Source organism: Carassius carassius, chromosome 47 (genome assembly GCF_963082965.1).
Source record: "Carassius carassius chromosome 47, fCarCar2.1, whole genome shotgun sequence".
NCBI classification, from domain to species: domain Eukaryota; kingdom Metazoa; phylum Chordata; class Actinopteri; order Cypriniformes; family Cyprinidae; genus Carassius; species Carassius carassius.
The window spans coordinates 1,647,156-1,662,740 of NC_081801.1; the positions used below are offsets into that span (position 1 = coordinate 1,647,156).

The following is a 15,585-nucleotide window of genomic DNA, read 5'->3' on the forward strand; positions in this document are numbered from 1 at the left end:
CTCTCATCCTGCCCGTTGGCCTGAGGATGGTAGCCCGAGGTGAGACAAACATTAATATTGAGTTTCGAGCAAAGTTCCCTCCACACACGAGAAGTAAACTGAGGGCCTGGATCAGGAAGGCCAAAGAGCCTACACACATGATTGAGGAGGGCTTCGGCGGTCTGTAAGGCTGTGGGAAGACCAGACAAAGGGATGAAACGACATGATTTTGAAAACCGGGCTATTAGTGAGAGGATGGTGGTGAAACCCTGGGACTGAGGGAAGTCCGTGACAAAATCCACGGCGATATGGGACCAAGGGCGTCGTGGTACCGGCAGGGGTTGAAAGAGGCCAGCTGGTTTCAGGTGAGAAGCCTTGACCATGTTACAGGTGGAACACTGATGAACAAACTTGATCGCGTCAGCTCGAAGGGAAGTCCACCAGAAGCGATTGGAAACTAGCTGAGTGGTGGCCGTGATACCTGGATGTCCCGCGCTGGGAGTGCAATGAACCCATTGGAGGACACGGTCGCGGAGCTCGGGAGGAACATAGAGGCGGTCCCCCGGACATTCCGGGGGTGCGGGATATTTTTGCTGAGCTGTAGAAACCTCCGTGATTATATCCCACTGCACAAGTGCGACAATGAGAGAGGAGGGCAGAATAGTGAGAGAGCATCCGCCTTCCCGTTCTTAGAACCTTGGTCTGAAAGTGACTTTGAAATTAAATCGGGAGAAGAATAGGGACCAGCTAGCCTGGCGAGCATTCAGACATTTGGCGGATTTGAGATACTCCAGATTTCTGTGGTCCGTAAGCACAGTGAAAGGATGACACGCCCCCTCCAGCCAATGCCTCCACTCTTCAAAAGCGGTCTTCATCGCCAGAAGCTCTCGATCGCCCACATCGTAGTTGCGCTCTGCTGCATTGAGTTTACGAGAATAAAAGGCACAGGGATACATTCTAGCTGGATTACCATGACGTTGTGACAGGATGGCACCCACGCCCTTGTTAGAAGCATCCACCTCCACAATAAACTCTCTCTCGGGATCTGGGTGACGGAGAACGGGTGATGTGGTGAATCTCTTCTTCAAACTTTCAAACGCCACAGTGCATTCCGAAGACCAGCGGAAATGTCCTCCTCCTCCTTGGAGCAAAGAAGTGAGAGGAGCCACAACCATGCTGAAATTTCGGATAAATCGGCGATAAAAATTAGCGAAGCCCAAGAAGCGCTGTAGCTCTTTCCCTGACGTGGGTCGAGGCCAGTTAACCACCGCTTGTACCTTGTTGTCATCCATTACCACTCCGTCTGAAAAGTGAAAGTGAAAGTGACGTGACATTCAGCCAAGTATGGTGACCCATACTCAGAATTTGTGCTCTGTGTTTAACCCATCCAAAATGCACACACACAGAGCAGTGAACACACACACACACTGTGAGCACACACCCGGAGCAGCCATTTATGCTGCGGCGCCCGGGGAGCAGTTGGGGGTTCGATGCCTTGCTCAAGGGCACCTAAGTCGTGGTATTGAAGGTGGAGAAAGAACTGTACATGCACTTCCCCCACCCACAATTCCTGCCGGCCCGGGACTCGAACTCACAACCTTTCGATTGGGAGTCCGACTCTCTAACCATTAGGCCACGACTTCCCTTATAACTTCCCTGCACTGATGATGTAACCCAAGAACGAGATCCGAGTGTGATGAAACTCGCATTTCTGTATCTTCGCATACAACTGGTGCTCGATGAGGCGCTTGAGAACAGCTCGCACATCCTGAACGTGCGTTTCAAGGTTGTCTGAATAAATCAGGATGTCGTCAATGTATACAATTACACTCCGATTGAGCAGGTTTCTGAAGATCTTGTCTTCCACTCATCACCCTCCCGAATACGAATAAGGTTGTAAGCATTTCGTAGGTCGAGCTTGGTGAAATATTGGGCCGTATGGAGCATTTCAAGGGCAGCTGGGACCAGAGGCAGAGGATAGCGGTATTTGACAGTTATCTCATTGAGACCCCGATAGTCTATGCACGGTCGGAGACCCCCATCCTTCTTCTTTACAAAAAAGAAACTGGCCGAAGCAGGAGATGTTGAAGGGGTAATGAAGCCTTTGGCAAGCTGTTCTTCTATATACGAATTCATGGCCTCGGTCTCTGGCTGAGATAGGGGGTAGACACAACCGCGTGGAGGCATGGTTCCCGGCAGGAGCTCAATAGCACAGTCGACAGCACGATGGGGAGGTAAGTGTGAAGCTTCACGCTCACTGAATGCTTGGGCAAGGTCATGGTAAACAGCATGGATTTCCTGTAGATTAACGTCCACGGAGGGGCTGTCACTCAATTCAGGACCCTGGACAGCGGGTATGCATTTATTCCGACAAAACGAAGACCACTGAATAATCCTCCTCTCCGACCAGGAAATTTGCGGGTTGTGTCTCTCCAGCCAAGGAAACCCCAGAATCATAGGATGAAGTGGCGAGTGAATGGTGTAAAACTGGATGGTCTCCCTGTGTTCCGAGCCGATGCTGAGGGTGAGAGGTGGTGTGATGTGCTGAAGCTCCCCTGTCCCCAGGGGGCGACCGTCCAATGCTGTCACTGTCACAGAGGGTTCACAAGAGCGGAGAGAAATTTGATGAGTTTTTGCAAAGGTTGAGTCAATAAAATTTCCAGCATCTCCCGAGTCTATAAAAGCCCTCGATTTTACCACCTGCCCATTAACAATTAACGAAATATCCACAGTGAGAGATTTCGAAGAGAGTGAACGTGAACTCACCGCAGCGGGGTTACGAGGAGCGGCTTTCACCGGGAAGGAAGCCCTGAAATGACCAGCCTGACCGCAGTACATGCATAAAAGATTGCGCCGCCTCCTCTCACGTTCCGCCTCGGAGAGATGGGTGTATCCGATCTGCATGGGCTCGGGCTCAGAGGTGCATACCGGGTTGAAACTCAGGCTGGTCCTGGCTGGAGGGTAGCGAGCCCGGATGGTAAGTTCCATGATCTGACTGAGGGTCCTTCCGTCATCACGACAAGCAAGTTCTCCCTGCAGCTCCGCATTCAAACCCTTCCGATACAATATTTTGAGAGGATCCTCCCCCCAGCCAGTCTGAGCGGCGAGCGTACGGAAGGAGGGAGTGTAATCCGCTGCTGTGGAATTCCCTTGCCGCAGGACGAGCAACAGTTCACCTGGATGCTTTCCTCCAGCTGGGTGCTCAAACACTTCTCTGAATAGGGTGACAAAAGCATCATAAGTATTAGACGTGAGCTGACCTCCTGACCACAGTGCCGTTGCCCACTCCAGCGCTTTTCCCGTAAGCAGGGTGCAGATGAGAAAGATGCGACCCTCATCGGTGCGATGTTCCGGGGCCTGCTGACTTAGATAGAGCTCGCACTGCAACAAAAATCCCTTGCAAGTGGAGGGTGAACCTTCATACTTTTCGGGTAGGGATAATCTTGGATTTGAGATCGTACTCACGACTGGCAGCGGAGGACCAGGTGCAATGGGAGTTGGTGCCTGACTAGCAGCTGCAATCTGCGGGGTTAGTTCCTGAACAGACCTGACAAGTTCCTCTGTGTGCGAGGTTAGTTTAACCAGCTGCTGCTGATGTGAAGCAAGCACCGCAGCCTGGGATGAAACCTCATTGGCGAGATGATGAAACGCTGCTGGATCTTGAGTTGGTGAAGTTTTCTGTGATGAAACGGCGGAGTCAGTTAGATCCATCTGCAGCAGTTTATTTAGGCAGGTAATCAAACAGAGAACGGCAGACATAAACTCAGGCTGGCATCAAAGGGGAACTCAAGCTGACGTTAGTAGAGAACTCAGATAGTCTAAATGATCAGGTTACTGAGTCCAGAGATAATACGGAGAATAGCAATATAGACCAGGGGTAAAACAAAACTTCACAAAATAACAAAGAGGAGAGCAATCCATATAAAGGGGAGAAGACTAGTTGCAGGTGATAATACTTAAAATAATCAAGATAATTAAGCAGGGTTAGACGGGGATGATTGGGGGGAGAGGGAGACTGGGAAATGCAGTTCTAATATTCAGTAGAGAGGGATCTGATGCCGCCAGAGGAGGGCGTAGCAGACCGTTCCATGACAATATGTTTAAATTTAAATTATATATTAAATTATTTACTTTTCAGTCGTTTATTTATCTTGATATTTTACTATATGTTGCTGAAAATATATAGGTGTTGAAAGATATTGCAAGAAATATATTTAATGTTACAACATTAAATTAATTTTCAGTTTGATATTTTACTAAATGTGGCTTGCAGTGACAAAAAAAAACACATAAAAAGGTATGTAGCTGAAAACCAATTTTTCGAGATTTATAAATCATCTGAAAGCTGAATAAATAAGCTTTCATTGATGAATGGTTTATTAGGATCAGACAATATTTGTCTGAGATGCAACTATTTGAAAATCTGGAATCTGAGGGTGCAAAAAATCTAAATATTGAGAAAATCATCTTTAAAGTTGTTCAAATTAAGTTCTTAGCAATGGATATTACTAATCAAAAATTATATTTATGGTAGGAAATTTACAAAATATCATCAGGTAACATGATCTTTACTTAATATCCTATTGATTTTTGGCATTAAAAGAAAAAATTATAATTTTGACCCATACAATGTTTTTTTGACTATTGCTAAAAATATACCCCAGAGACTCGAGGCTTCTGTGCTCCAGGGTCACTTATGTATATATAGATATTATTATAAAACTTTGTGTTGTCTAACACCATCATTCAAGAAGCTCAAATTCTCCATCATTTTATGTAGCCAAATACTATTTGCCAAAACATCAGTGACTCATCGTCTGCTTCCGTCCTCGATTCCTCTCTGTGCTTTGAGTCGAACACTAGAGTTAATCTGGGCAATAAAAACAAGGCAGTAAGGAGATAATTTTCCATGAACCACTCGAGTAAACTTAACTAATCAGTGTTTACAGTGTTCTTGGAAGAAGGTGACGTGATTGGAGCGGACGGTGGAGTTAGTGGGTTCTCAGGTGGGTTACTGCTGGTGAATCATTCATTTAGTCAAGGAAAGTTGTAGTGAGACTCTGACTGAGTGAGTCATACAGCATTGAGAGATCAGTGAGGTGAGAGGCTAAATAAAGCAGAGATGTGCTGATGGATGATGTCATCGCCTGGAGAGGAAGTGACACTGCTCTCCACGGACGTCTCATGTAGAGCTTGCTGTTTTTATATGAATATTGGATCTTATTTTCTGGTATTTTATTTAATGCTTTTGTGATATGTGACCCTGGAGCACAAAAGCAGTCATAAGGGTCAAGGGTTAAGGGTTTTTTAAAATAGAGATTTATACATCATCTCATTATCTATACAAAGCTGAAGATACAACTACTTGAAAATCTGGAATCTGAGGGTGCAAAAATATTTTTAATAATAATAATTCAAATATTGAGAAAATCTCCTTTTAAAGTTGTCCAGATGAATTCTAAGCAATGCATATTACTAATCTAAAATTAAGTTTTGATATACTTACACTAAGAAATTTACAATTAAATCTGTACTTAATATCCTAATGATTTCTGGCATAAAAGAAAAATCTCATACCCCATCACAAATCCCATAATTTTGACCCATACAATGCATTTTTACTATTTCTTCAAATATTCCCCAGCGACTTAAGACTGCTTTTGTGCTCCAGGGTCACAAATCCTGTAAGTTGTATCTTTGAGTCATTTTAAATGACTTTTTACTCTTAAATTTGATTCATTTTTATTCAGAAAATTCTTATGTAGTTCATGTAGGTTTAGGGTTTTCAGTTTAAGATTTAAAAATATGAGGTGAATCCTTTAAGATGGAGCATGATTTTTTTTTAAATGCCTTCTATCAGTTTTTTATTTATTTTGGTATTCTTTTTATATGTTATCTATTACTTTATTTATTTATTTATTTATTATATAGTTATTGTAGGGTTAGCATTTTGAGTTTTATTTGATTAAAGAATATAAGATTAATCATTAAACCATTAAAAGAGTGTTTTTTTTATAGTCAGTTTTTTTTTCATTTTTTGTTAATCATTATAATTTGTTTCTATTTAATTTATTTTATTTAATGTTTTTTTTTTTCCTTCGGTTCATTTAAGGTCAAAGGTTTGTGCCTTTTTATAGATTTAATCTTGTGAGATTGATCCTAAAAACTGAAATGTGTCATTTTATTCAGTGTCCTCTTTTGTAGTTTATTTTAAATATTTTTATTTTATTGATTTTAATTAATACTTTAGTACATGATGGGTTAGGGTTTTGAGCTTTATAAAGATTTAATAATATGTGATGAGTATTAAAGATTTTTGTGTATTTGTGTTAATTTGTGTGGTGTGTGTGTGTGTGTGTGTGTGTGTGTGTGTGTGTGTGTGTGTGTGTGTGTGTGTGTGTGTGTGTGTGTGTGTGTGTGTGTGTGTGATTTACAGTGTCGGACTGTAGACAAGCAGATTAGATTATTAACTACACTGTCATTAATTAATCACCCTAATGTCGTTCATAACCTGCATTAATTATTATTCTCAAACATGATAAATGTTCATTATGAGCATTGAATGTCAGTACAAGACTATGAACATATATCAAAAAAACTAAATAAGCTTAATTTTGATATCATGTTGGCTTTAATGTACAACCCGAATTCCGGAAAAGTTGGGACGTTTTTTAAATTTTAATAAAATGAAAACTAAAAGACTTTCAAATCACATGAGCCAATATTTTATTCACAATAGAACATAGATAACATAGCAAATGTTTAAACTGAGAAAGTTTACAATTTTATGCACAAAATGAGCTCATTTCAATTTTGATTTCTGCTACAGGTCTCAAAATAGTTGGGACGGGGCATGTTTACCATGGTGTAGCATCTCCTTTTCTTTTCAAAACAGTTTGAAGACGTCTGGGCATTGAGGCTATGAGTTGCTGGAGTTTTGCTGTTGGAATTTGGTCCCATTCTTGCCTTATATAGATTTCCAGCTGCTGAAGAGTTCGTGGTCATCTTTGACGTATTTTTCGTTTAATGATGCGCCAAATGTTCTCTATAGGTGAAAGATCTGGACTGCAGGCAGGCCAGGTTAGCACCCGGACTCTTCTACGACGAAGCCATGCTGTTGTTATAGCTGCAGTATGTGGTTTTGCATTGTCCTGCTGAAATAAACAAGGCCTTCCCTGAAATAGAAGTTGTTTGGAGGGAAGCATATGTTGCTCTAAAACCTTTATATACCTTTCAGCATTCACAGAGCCTTCCAAAACATGCAAGCTGCCCATACCGTATGCACTTATGCACCCCCATACCATCAGAGATGCTGGCTTTTGAACTGAACGCTGATAACATGCTGGAAGGTCTCCCTCCTCTTTAGCCCGGAGGACACGGCGTCCGTGTTTTCCAACAAGAATGTCACATTTGGACTCGTCTGACCATAAAACACTATTCCACTTTGAAATAGTCCATTTTAAATGAGCCTTGGCCCACAGGACACGACGGGGCTTCTGGACCATGTTCACATATGGCTTCCTTTTTGCATGATAGAGCTTTAGTTGGCATCTGCTGATGGCACGGCGGATTGTGTTTACCGACAGTGGTTTCTGAAAGTATTCCTGGGCCCATTTAGTAATGTCATTGACACAATCATGTCGATGAGTGATGCAGTGTCGTCTGAGAGCCCGAAGACCACGGGCATCCAATAAAGGTCTCCGGCCTTGTCCCTTACGCACAGAGATTTCTCCAGTTTCTCTGAATCTTTTGATGATGTTATGCACTGTAGATGATGAGATTTGCAAAGCCTTTGCAATTTGACGTTGAGGAACATTGTTTTTAAAGTTTTCCACAATTTTTTTACGCAGTCTTTCACAGATTGGAGAGCCTCTGCCCATCTTTACTTCTGAGAGACTCTGCTTCTCTAAGACAAAGCTTTTATAGCTAATCATGTTACAGACCTGATATCAATTAACTTAATTAATCACTAGATGTTCTCCCAGCTGAATCTTTTCAAAACTGCTTGCTTTTTTAGCCATTTGTTGCCCCCGTGCCAACTTTTTTGAGACCTGTAGCAGGCATTAAATTTTAAATGAGATAATTAAGTGGATAAAAGTGTAAAATTTCTCAATTTAAACATTTGCTACGTTATCTATGTTCTATTGTGAATAAAATATTGGCTTATGTGATTGGAAATTCCTTTAGTTTTCATTTTATTAAAATTTAAAAAACGTCCCGTTTTCGGGTTGTAATCAGTTGCAGTTGGTTTGAATATTGAAAATGTTTTTTCCCCCACACAAGGGATAATAGTATCTAGTTTTGGAAAGATGATTATAAGCTCTTTTAGTCATATTTCTGTCTTCTTTTTCAGTATTTGGGCTGTCTTGAAGTCCTCCGGTCCATGAGATCCCTAGACTTCACCACACGATCACAAATCACACGGTACTCTCTGTCTTTCTACATGTATAAAACAGTCACAAACGCTTCTTGTTATGTTGTGCAAGGAATTGTGGGTAATATTAGCTGAAATAGCATGCACAGATGCACAGGTTAATTTGGTAATATTTTAATGTTTTATGGATTGAAAATATTTAGTTGTATGTGAATTTGGATTCAGATGTAAAAAAATGATGATTTATCAAATTTCCACAGTTAGTGAAATAAATGATAATATTTTATCTAAATTTAAAATTATTTATTATTTAATTAGATTTATCTTCATTTAAAATTATTTAACCAATTGTGTTTTTAAGCACAATTATTATTATATTTTTTTAACTCAGTTGGCAGTATTTACATTTTTTAAAAATTTAAAGAAATAGTGACAAGTATTATTGCTAAATATATTTTATATATAAAAAAAAAACTATAAAATTGAGATAAAATGACTGTTCTTCCAACTCTGACTGCATATATAGATAATAATTACAAAAGATAAAACATAATGATCTGCCCTAATTTTCCTATGTTTTTAAATGTTATCAAATGTAACATTTTGTTAATTTATTCATTTTATAAATAAAATAATTAAAACTAAAATCATTGTGTATATATATTTATTTAGAAAATTATAAAAACAATTGATAATTCTATTTATATATATTTACATTTAATTAGCATTTATTTATTTAATAAAATAATTTAAAACACATTGACAAAATGGGGACAGATCATTGTATTTATATTCATTTATATTTAATTTTATTTTTATTTATGTATTAGCTTGTTTTGTGAACTGTCCAAATGAACCGATTCACTAAAATGAATCTGATTTTCCAGTCGTATATATAACAGAGAGGACAAATGTTATGTTTTCTCCATTATATATTTCTCTTATGTATATATATATATATATATTTATTAATAATTATGTTTTTCTGTTGTTTTGCTGCTAAATCACAGTTAATGGCTTTTGTATGCTGCGTTTGAGTTACATCACAATGGCTCTGTGTGGCCTTCATGGCACTTTTATGTTTTTTTCTTTATTTGAATCCGCAGTCAAACGCTCATTTATTGTTGCTAAAACGAGATGTGAATGTAAGGCATCCGTGTGCTGATGAGTCATTGTATAACATCAGATGGGATCCCAGCGGACGCGGTTTGTTTATTGAACGCTGGGCTGTGTGGGCCGCTAGCGTTAGCAGCGCTGGAGATCACATGTCATATCCTGTTTTCTGCCTGACTTCCTGCTGTAGTGTTCACAGGAACACACCAGCCATTCCCGATCGCTCTCTTGAACTGTGCTTGAATGATGAACCATCAGCAGGTTTATCCATATTAACACTTCAGACATCATTTTATATATATTGTGCCTTTTGCAAAACATTAAATACAATTAAAAGCAATGTGATTCTCACAGAAATGATATTTTATAGGACCATTAATATTTATTGCATTGTAAAATTAGGTATTTTTTCATTACTGCATTTTTTCTAATTCTAAATATTATTACTGTTATATAAAAATGATTAGTATTTATACAGTATGGTAGTATCGGTTGCATTGCATTTAATTTATGCTTACTTAAATAAATGTTCTACAGTAATGAGAATCTAATGACAATCAACATTAATTAGAGTTATTAAAAAAATTAACATCAAAATGTATTACAGTACTGGGAAGATATGCTTAATTGCTATGAAAATAAAGTCACAGTGCAAAATAATATTTTTGGTATTAAAATAGGCTTTGTTTTCTTTACACACACACACAAAATATATTATACATTTATTTATTAATGAAAAATATGATGATCTACACTAATTGTCCTCAAAAATAAATATTTTATTTTACAATTTATGTTTGTATATTTTGTTTGTTTATATTATTTTTATTATCTACTTATGGCAACCATATTCTCTAGATATCATCATGAGCATTAGCTATTGAAACTTAAAATTTATAAAGTCAGAAAAAATACAATAATCTGCACTCATCTTTGTTCATTCTTTCATATTTTGTGTATGTTTATAGTATTATCATATGTTATTGTTATTATAAATATTTGTTAATATCAACCTGTGGCAGCTCTGTTCTATAGATATCATCATGAACAATAAAAACTGATAAGATTCTTATCTTTGAGCCAGATTGACAGGATGATTGAAGAGCTTTGCTTTGTTTCCAGAATGCCGCTGCAGTGCCACTGTTTTCACACAGTTTGCTCTCTCTGTGCTTCAGAATTGCTCATGTCTTCATATTTTTGTAATTCCTCTCGGCAGGGAGGCGATCAGTCTGGTGTGTGAAGCCGTCCCTGGTGCCAAAGGAGCTCTGCGCAAGAGAAAGGTACAGCCAGAGAACATGTGCAGTTATCCTGAGGCAAATAATAAATACATCTGAACAGAGACGTGTTATATTGTAACACATTCAGCTTCAAAAGTCCTAAAAGCACAATTGAAAGCTTTCTAAAGTCAGACTGCCATCATGGAAAGTCTGATTTTATGAGATGATTGTGTGCCTTTTTGTAAGTATTTGGACAAATTGGATAATGCTTTCAGCCAGGGTTATTATTCTTAACTAAAACCAACTCAAAAAATAAAATAAAAAATTAAGTGATTTAATAAAAAAGTATATACTTATAGTTGCTGAATAAAATAATTATTTAAAACACATTTAATCTTTATTTGTAGAATATGATTTTCGATTATTAAGATTTCATAATAATAATTAGATTTCATAATAAATTAAAATAATAATACAAAAAAAATCTAAACCAATAAGATAAATTAATAAAATATGAAATATTAAAAAAATGTAATACTACTACTACAGTACTACAAATGGAATGTAGATATAAATAAGACTAAATAAAATATTAAATATTCAAATGTAAAATTTAATAATTCAGAATATATTTAATTTTCATATAAAATAAAATTATATACTTTATTTCCGCTAGTTGCCAAAGCAACATTTCTAATTTTTTGTTTTGTTTAACTCTATGTACTAAAAGAACTAAAACTGTGAAATAAAATTAATATAAACTATATATATTGAAAACAAAAAACACAAATAAAATAAAATTATATATATATATATATATATATTTTTTTTTATTAAAGTATGAATAAAAAAGTATCAATGAAACTAAAATAACTTTGGTCTGATGTCATACATTTAACCATTTTTAAATCCATTTCCCCAGCGAATCAGCCCAGAAAATGTGAAAAAGTCTAAACCTCAGAAGTTCTTTTCCATGAAAACTGAGCGTCTAAGACAACGTGAAGGAAGCAAATTTAATTACATTCAATTTAATTAAAAAGCACCAGAGACAAGCAACGTAAGAGAGTTATAGACTATTGCACATGACAACAGGAAGTGGTCAGAGGTGGTGCAATTGATGCAGATGGAGAAATATAAGATGGAAAAGGAGAAGTAAATAAGGTAAAAACAGAAAAAGGCTAAACTAGGAGCATGATGAGGTTTGGAGTAAGATAAAGACGGTTAGAGATCAAATAAAGGCTGGAGAAAAGAGAAATGGCATGCTGCAGTGTGTGTGTGTGTGTGTGTGTGTGGGCATACTGTTAGCATGGTGACTCATTCTGTACTGAGCAGCAGTAATCAGCCCTCCTGCCTCCTGCTGTGTGTGTGTGTGTGTGTGTGTGTGTGTGTGTGTGTGTGTGTGTGTGTGTGTGTGTGTGTGTGTGTGTGTGTGTGAGTGTGATGCACGTTTGTAGCATTGGAAAGGGACGTGTCCGCTTTCAGATGAACGTATGTGTGTGTGGGGATTTTAGGGAAGCTTTAAAGCGTGCCGTGCTGAATGTCCTGATTTAATGACGCGATGCTGGACACAGAAGGATGCATTGCATGCGTGGTTTTTATTTTTTGAATCTTCTTCCATTTTATAATATGAATGAATACTGACACAAGTGATTTGAATTTAATTTTAATTTTAATGTGCATGGCAAAACACTGCATTTTAATTGACGAAACATTTGCAGCTAAATAATATACATTTAAATAATTATAAAATAAAAATACATTAAAATAATACCACAAATGAAATGCCAGTATAGCAGGAATAAATAAAAGATAAATTTAAAAAATTATAATTATTTAGAACATGATTTTTCACCATTAAGATTTCACTTTGGATGAAGCTATTCAATACAGGACAAAAGTTGGTAAAATAAATTAAAATAGCAGTACTACAAATGAAATATCAATATAATACAATACAAAGAATATTAAATAAAATATAATAAAATTATTGTTCAGAAAATATTGAATCTTTATTTGCGGAATATGATTTTGGACCAGTGAGATTTCACAAATCTCAATAAAGGACATAAAATTTGTCAAATTAATTAAAATAACAGTACTTCAACTGAACATAATATAATATGAATCAGTGAAATATAAAATTAAATGAATAATTTAAAAAAAATATTTAATCTTAATTTGTGGAACATGATTTTGGTTCAGTGAGATTTCACTGTGGATGAAGCTAATATTTTATGCAGGACAAAAATATTAAAATAAATTAAAATAACAGTACTAATACTATCATAGGAATTGGTGAAATATACAATAAAATAATTAGAGTTTATTTAAGAAGTTAAGAAGCAATGAAGAAGGTCTTAAGATGTGTCTCTCTCTCTTTCAGCCTCCCTCCAAACTCCTCTCCAGTATTTTGGGCAAGAGTAACCTGCAGTTTGCTGGGATGAGTATCAATCTCAACATCTCCACCAGCAGTTTGAACCTGATGACACCGGACTCCAAACAGGTCCAGAAACACACACTTATCTCCTCTCTTTCCCTCTCTCGGAGCAGATGAATGATGCTCCTTCCTGTTTCCTCAGATAATAGCCAATCATCACATGCAGTCCATATCCTTTGCCTCCGGTGGAGATCCGGTAAGATTTGACAACATCACACCCGTGATTCACTCCTCCACTGACACTCAGTCTCACCACACTTTATGGCAAATCTCAGAGAGCTCAGAAAAGAGTGTTTAAGGGCATATCGAAGAACGACTTCAGTGTTCCTGTTAATAATGGAGCCATACTAAATATATCTTATTTGTAATCTTTATTACACCAAAAGCAGCGCAAGATAGTTTTGAACTATTCCACCATCTATTCACTAAATAAGACTTGTGTTCGTGAATTACTTTACGATTGGCTAGCTTCTGCGTTCATGTTGTTTATAAGGTTGCTGAACAGTGTAAATATGATTGTTCATATTCTAATGAGCTGATAGATATGACATTAAAATCATGTCAAATTAGTAATTTTTCAGTGCAGTTCAGTCGATTTATTCCAGTCCTCATACACTAAATCCAAATAATTATACATAATTTTACAAATTAACCCCCCAAAAAAGGTTTAGGCTGAAGCCTTTTAGCAGTTTTTAAAATGTTAATGTGGGCGGTTATATTCATGAGATCATCGTTCTGATGTTGTAATCATGACGACGTCATGAATTGGTTGTTATTGGAATTTTAATAAGTAAAAGTGGATGGCCATATGTTAATCATTAATGTGATGTCATAATCATCTTGTTTTTACAAATATGTAATTTTGCTGTTTATAATGAGTAAATGTGGGCGGTCTTATGTTAATGAGATCATGAATGCAATGTCATAATCATCTCATTTTTACAAATGAGTAATATTTGCTGTTTATAATGAGTAAATGTAGGCGGCCTTATGTTAATGAGATCATGAATATATTTGCTGTTTATAATGGTTAAATGTGGGTGATCATATGTTATTGAGATCATGAATGTGATGTCATTATCATCTCATTTTTACAAATGAGTAATATTTGCAGTTTATAATGAGTAAATGTGGGCGGTCAAATGTTATTGAGATCATGAATGCGATGTCATAATCATCTCATTTTTACAAATGAGTAATATTTGCTGTTTATAATGAGTTAATGTAGGTGGCCTTATGTTAATGAGATCATGAATATATTTGCTGTTTATAATGGTTAAATGTGGGCGATCATATGTTATTGAGATCATGAATGTGATGTCATTATCATCTCATTTTTACAAATTAGTAATATTTGCAGTTTATAATGAGTAAATGTAGGCGGTCTTATGTTAATGAGATCATGAATGCGATGTCATAATCATCTCATTTTTACAAATGAGTAATATTTGCTGTTTATAATGAGTAAATGTAGGCGGCCTTATGTTAATGAGATCATGAATATATTTGCTGTTTATAATGGTTAAATGTGGGCGATCAAATGTTATTGAGATCATGAATGTGATGTCATTATCATTTCATTTTTACAAATTAGTAATATTTGCTGTTTATAATGAGTAAATGTAGGTGGCCTTATGTTAATGAGATCATGAATATATTTGCTGTTTATAATGGTTAAATGTGGGCGGTCAAATGTTATTGAGATCATGAATGTGATGTCATTATCATCTCATTTTTACAAATGAGTAATATTTGCTGTTTATAATGAGTTAATGTAGGTGGCCTTATGTTAATGAGATCATGAATATATTTGCTGTTTATAATGGTTAAATGTGGGCGATCATATGTTATTGAGATCATGAATGTGATGTCATTATCATCTCATTTTTACAAATTAGTAATATTTTCAGTTTATAATGAGTAAATGTAGGCGGCCTTATGTTAATGAGATCATGAATGCGATGTCTAATTTTTACAAATTAGTAATATTTGCAGTTTATAATGAGTAAATGTAGGCGGTCTTATGTTAATGAGATCATGAATGCGATGTCATAATCATCTCATTTTTACAAATGAGTAATATTTGCTGTTTATAATGAGTAAATGTAGGTGGCCTTATGTTAATGAGATCATGAATATATTTGCTGTTTATAATGGTTAAATGTGGGCGGTCAAATGTTATTGAGATCATGAATGTGATGTCATTATCATTTCATTTTTACAAATATTTGCTGTTTATAATGAGTAAGTATGGGCAGTCATATGTTAATGAGCTCATAGATGTGATGTCATAATCATGACAGTTTCATGAATTAGTTAGTTTTGCAGTTTTTAATATGTAAATGTCATAATCGCGACATCTTCATGATCTGTGTTTTTAATGTGTAAATGTGGGTGTTCATATGTTAATGAGATGTGATGTCATCATCATACCAATCAACAAATGAGTCATTTTTTGTAGTCCA

At 36.3% G+C, this 15,585-nt stretch overlaps 1 protein-coding gene across 1 annotated transcript in view; it reads left to right on the top strand.

The window, feature by feature from the left end:
- The window catches only part of LOC132130373 (SHC-transforming protein 3-like), a 28,614-nt gene that overhangs the window by 5,451 nt on the left and 7,578 nt on the right, over positions 1-15,585 (top strand). The window contains exons 2-5 of the mRNA XM_059542071.1: positions 8,333-8,403; positions 10,683-10,746; positions 13,067-13,186; positions 13,263-13,316. Of these exons, the coding sequence (XP_059398054.1) occupies positions 8,333-8,403; positions 10,683-10,746; positions 13,067-13,186; positions 13,263-13,316 (309 nt within the window). The remainder of the gene's footprint in view (positions 1-8,332; positions 8,404-10,682; positions 10,747-13,066; positions 13,187-13,262; positions 13,317-15,585) is intronic.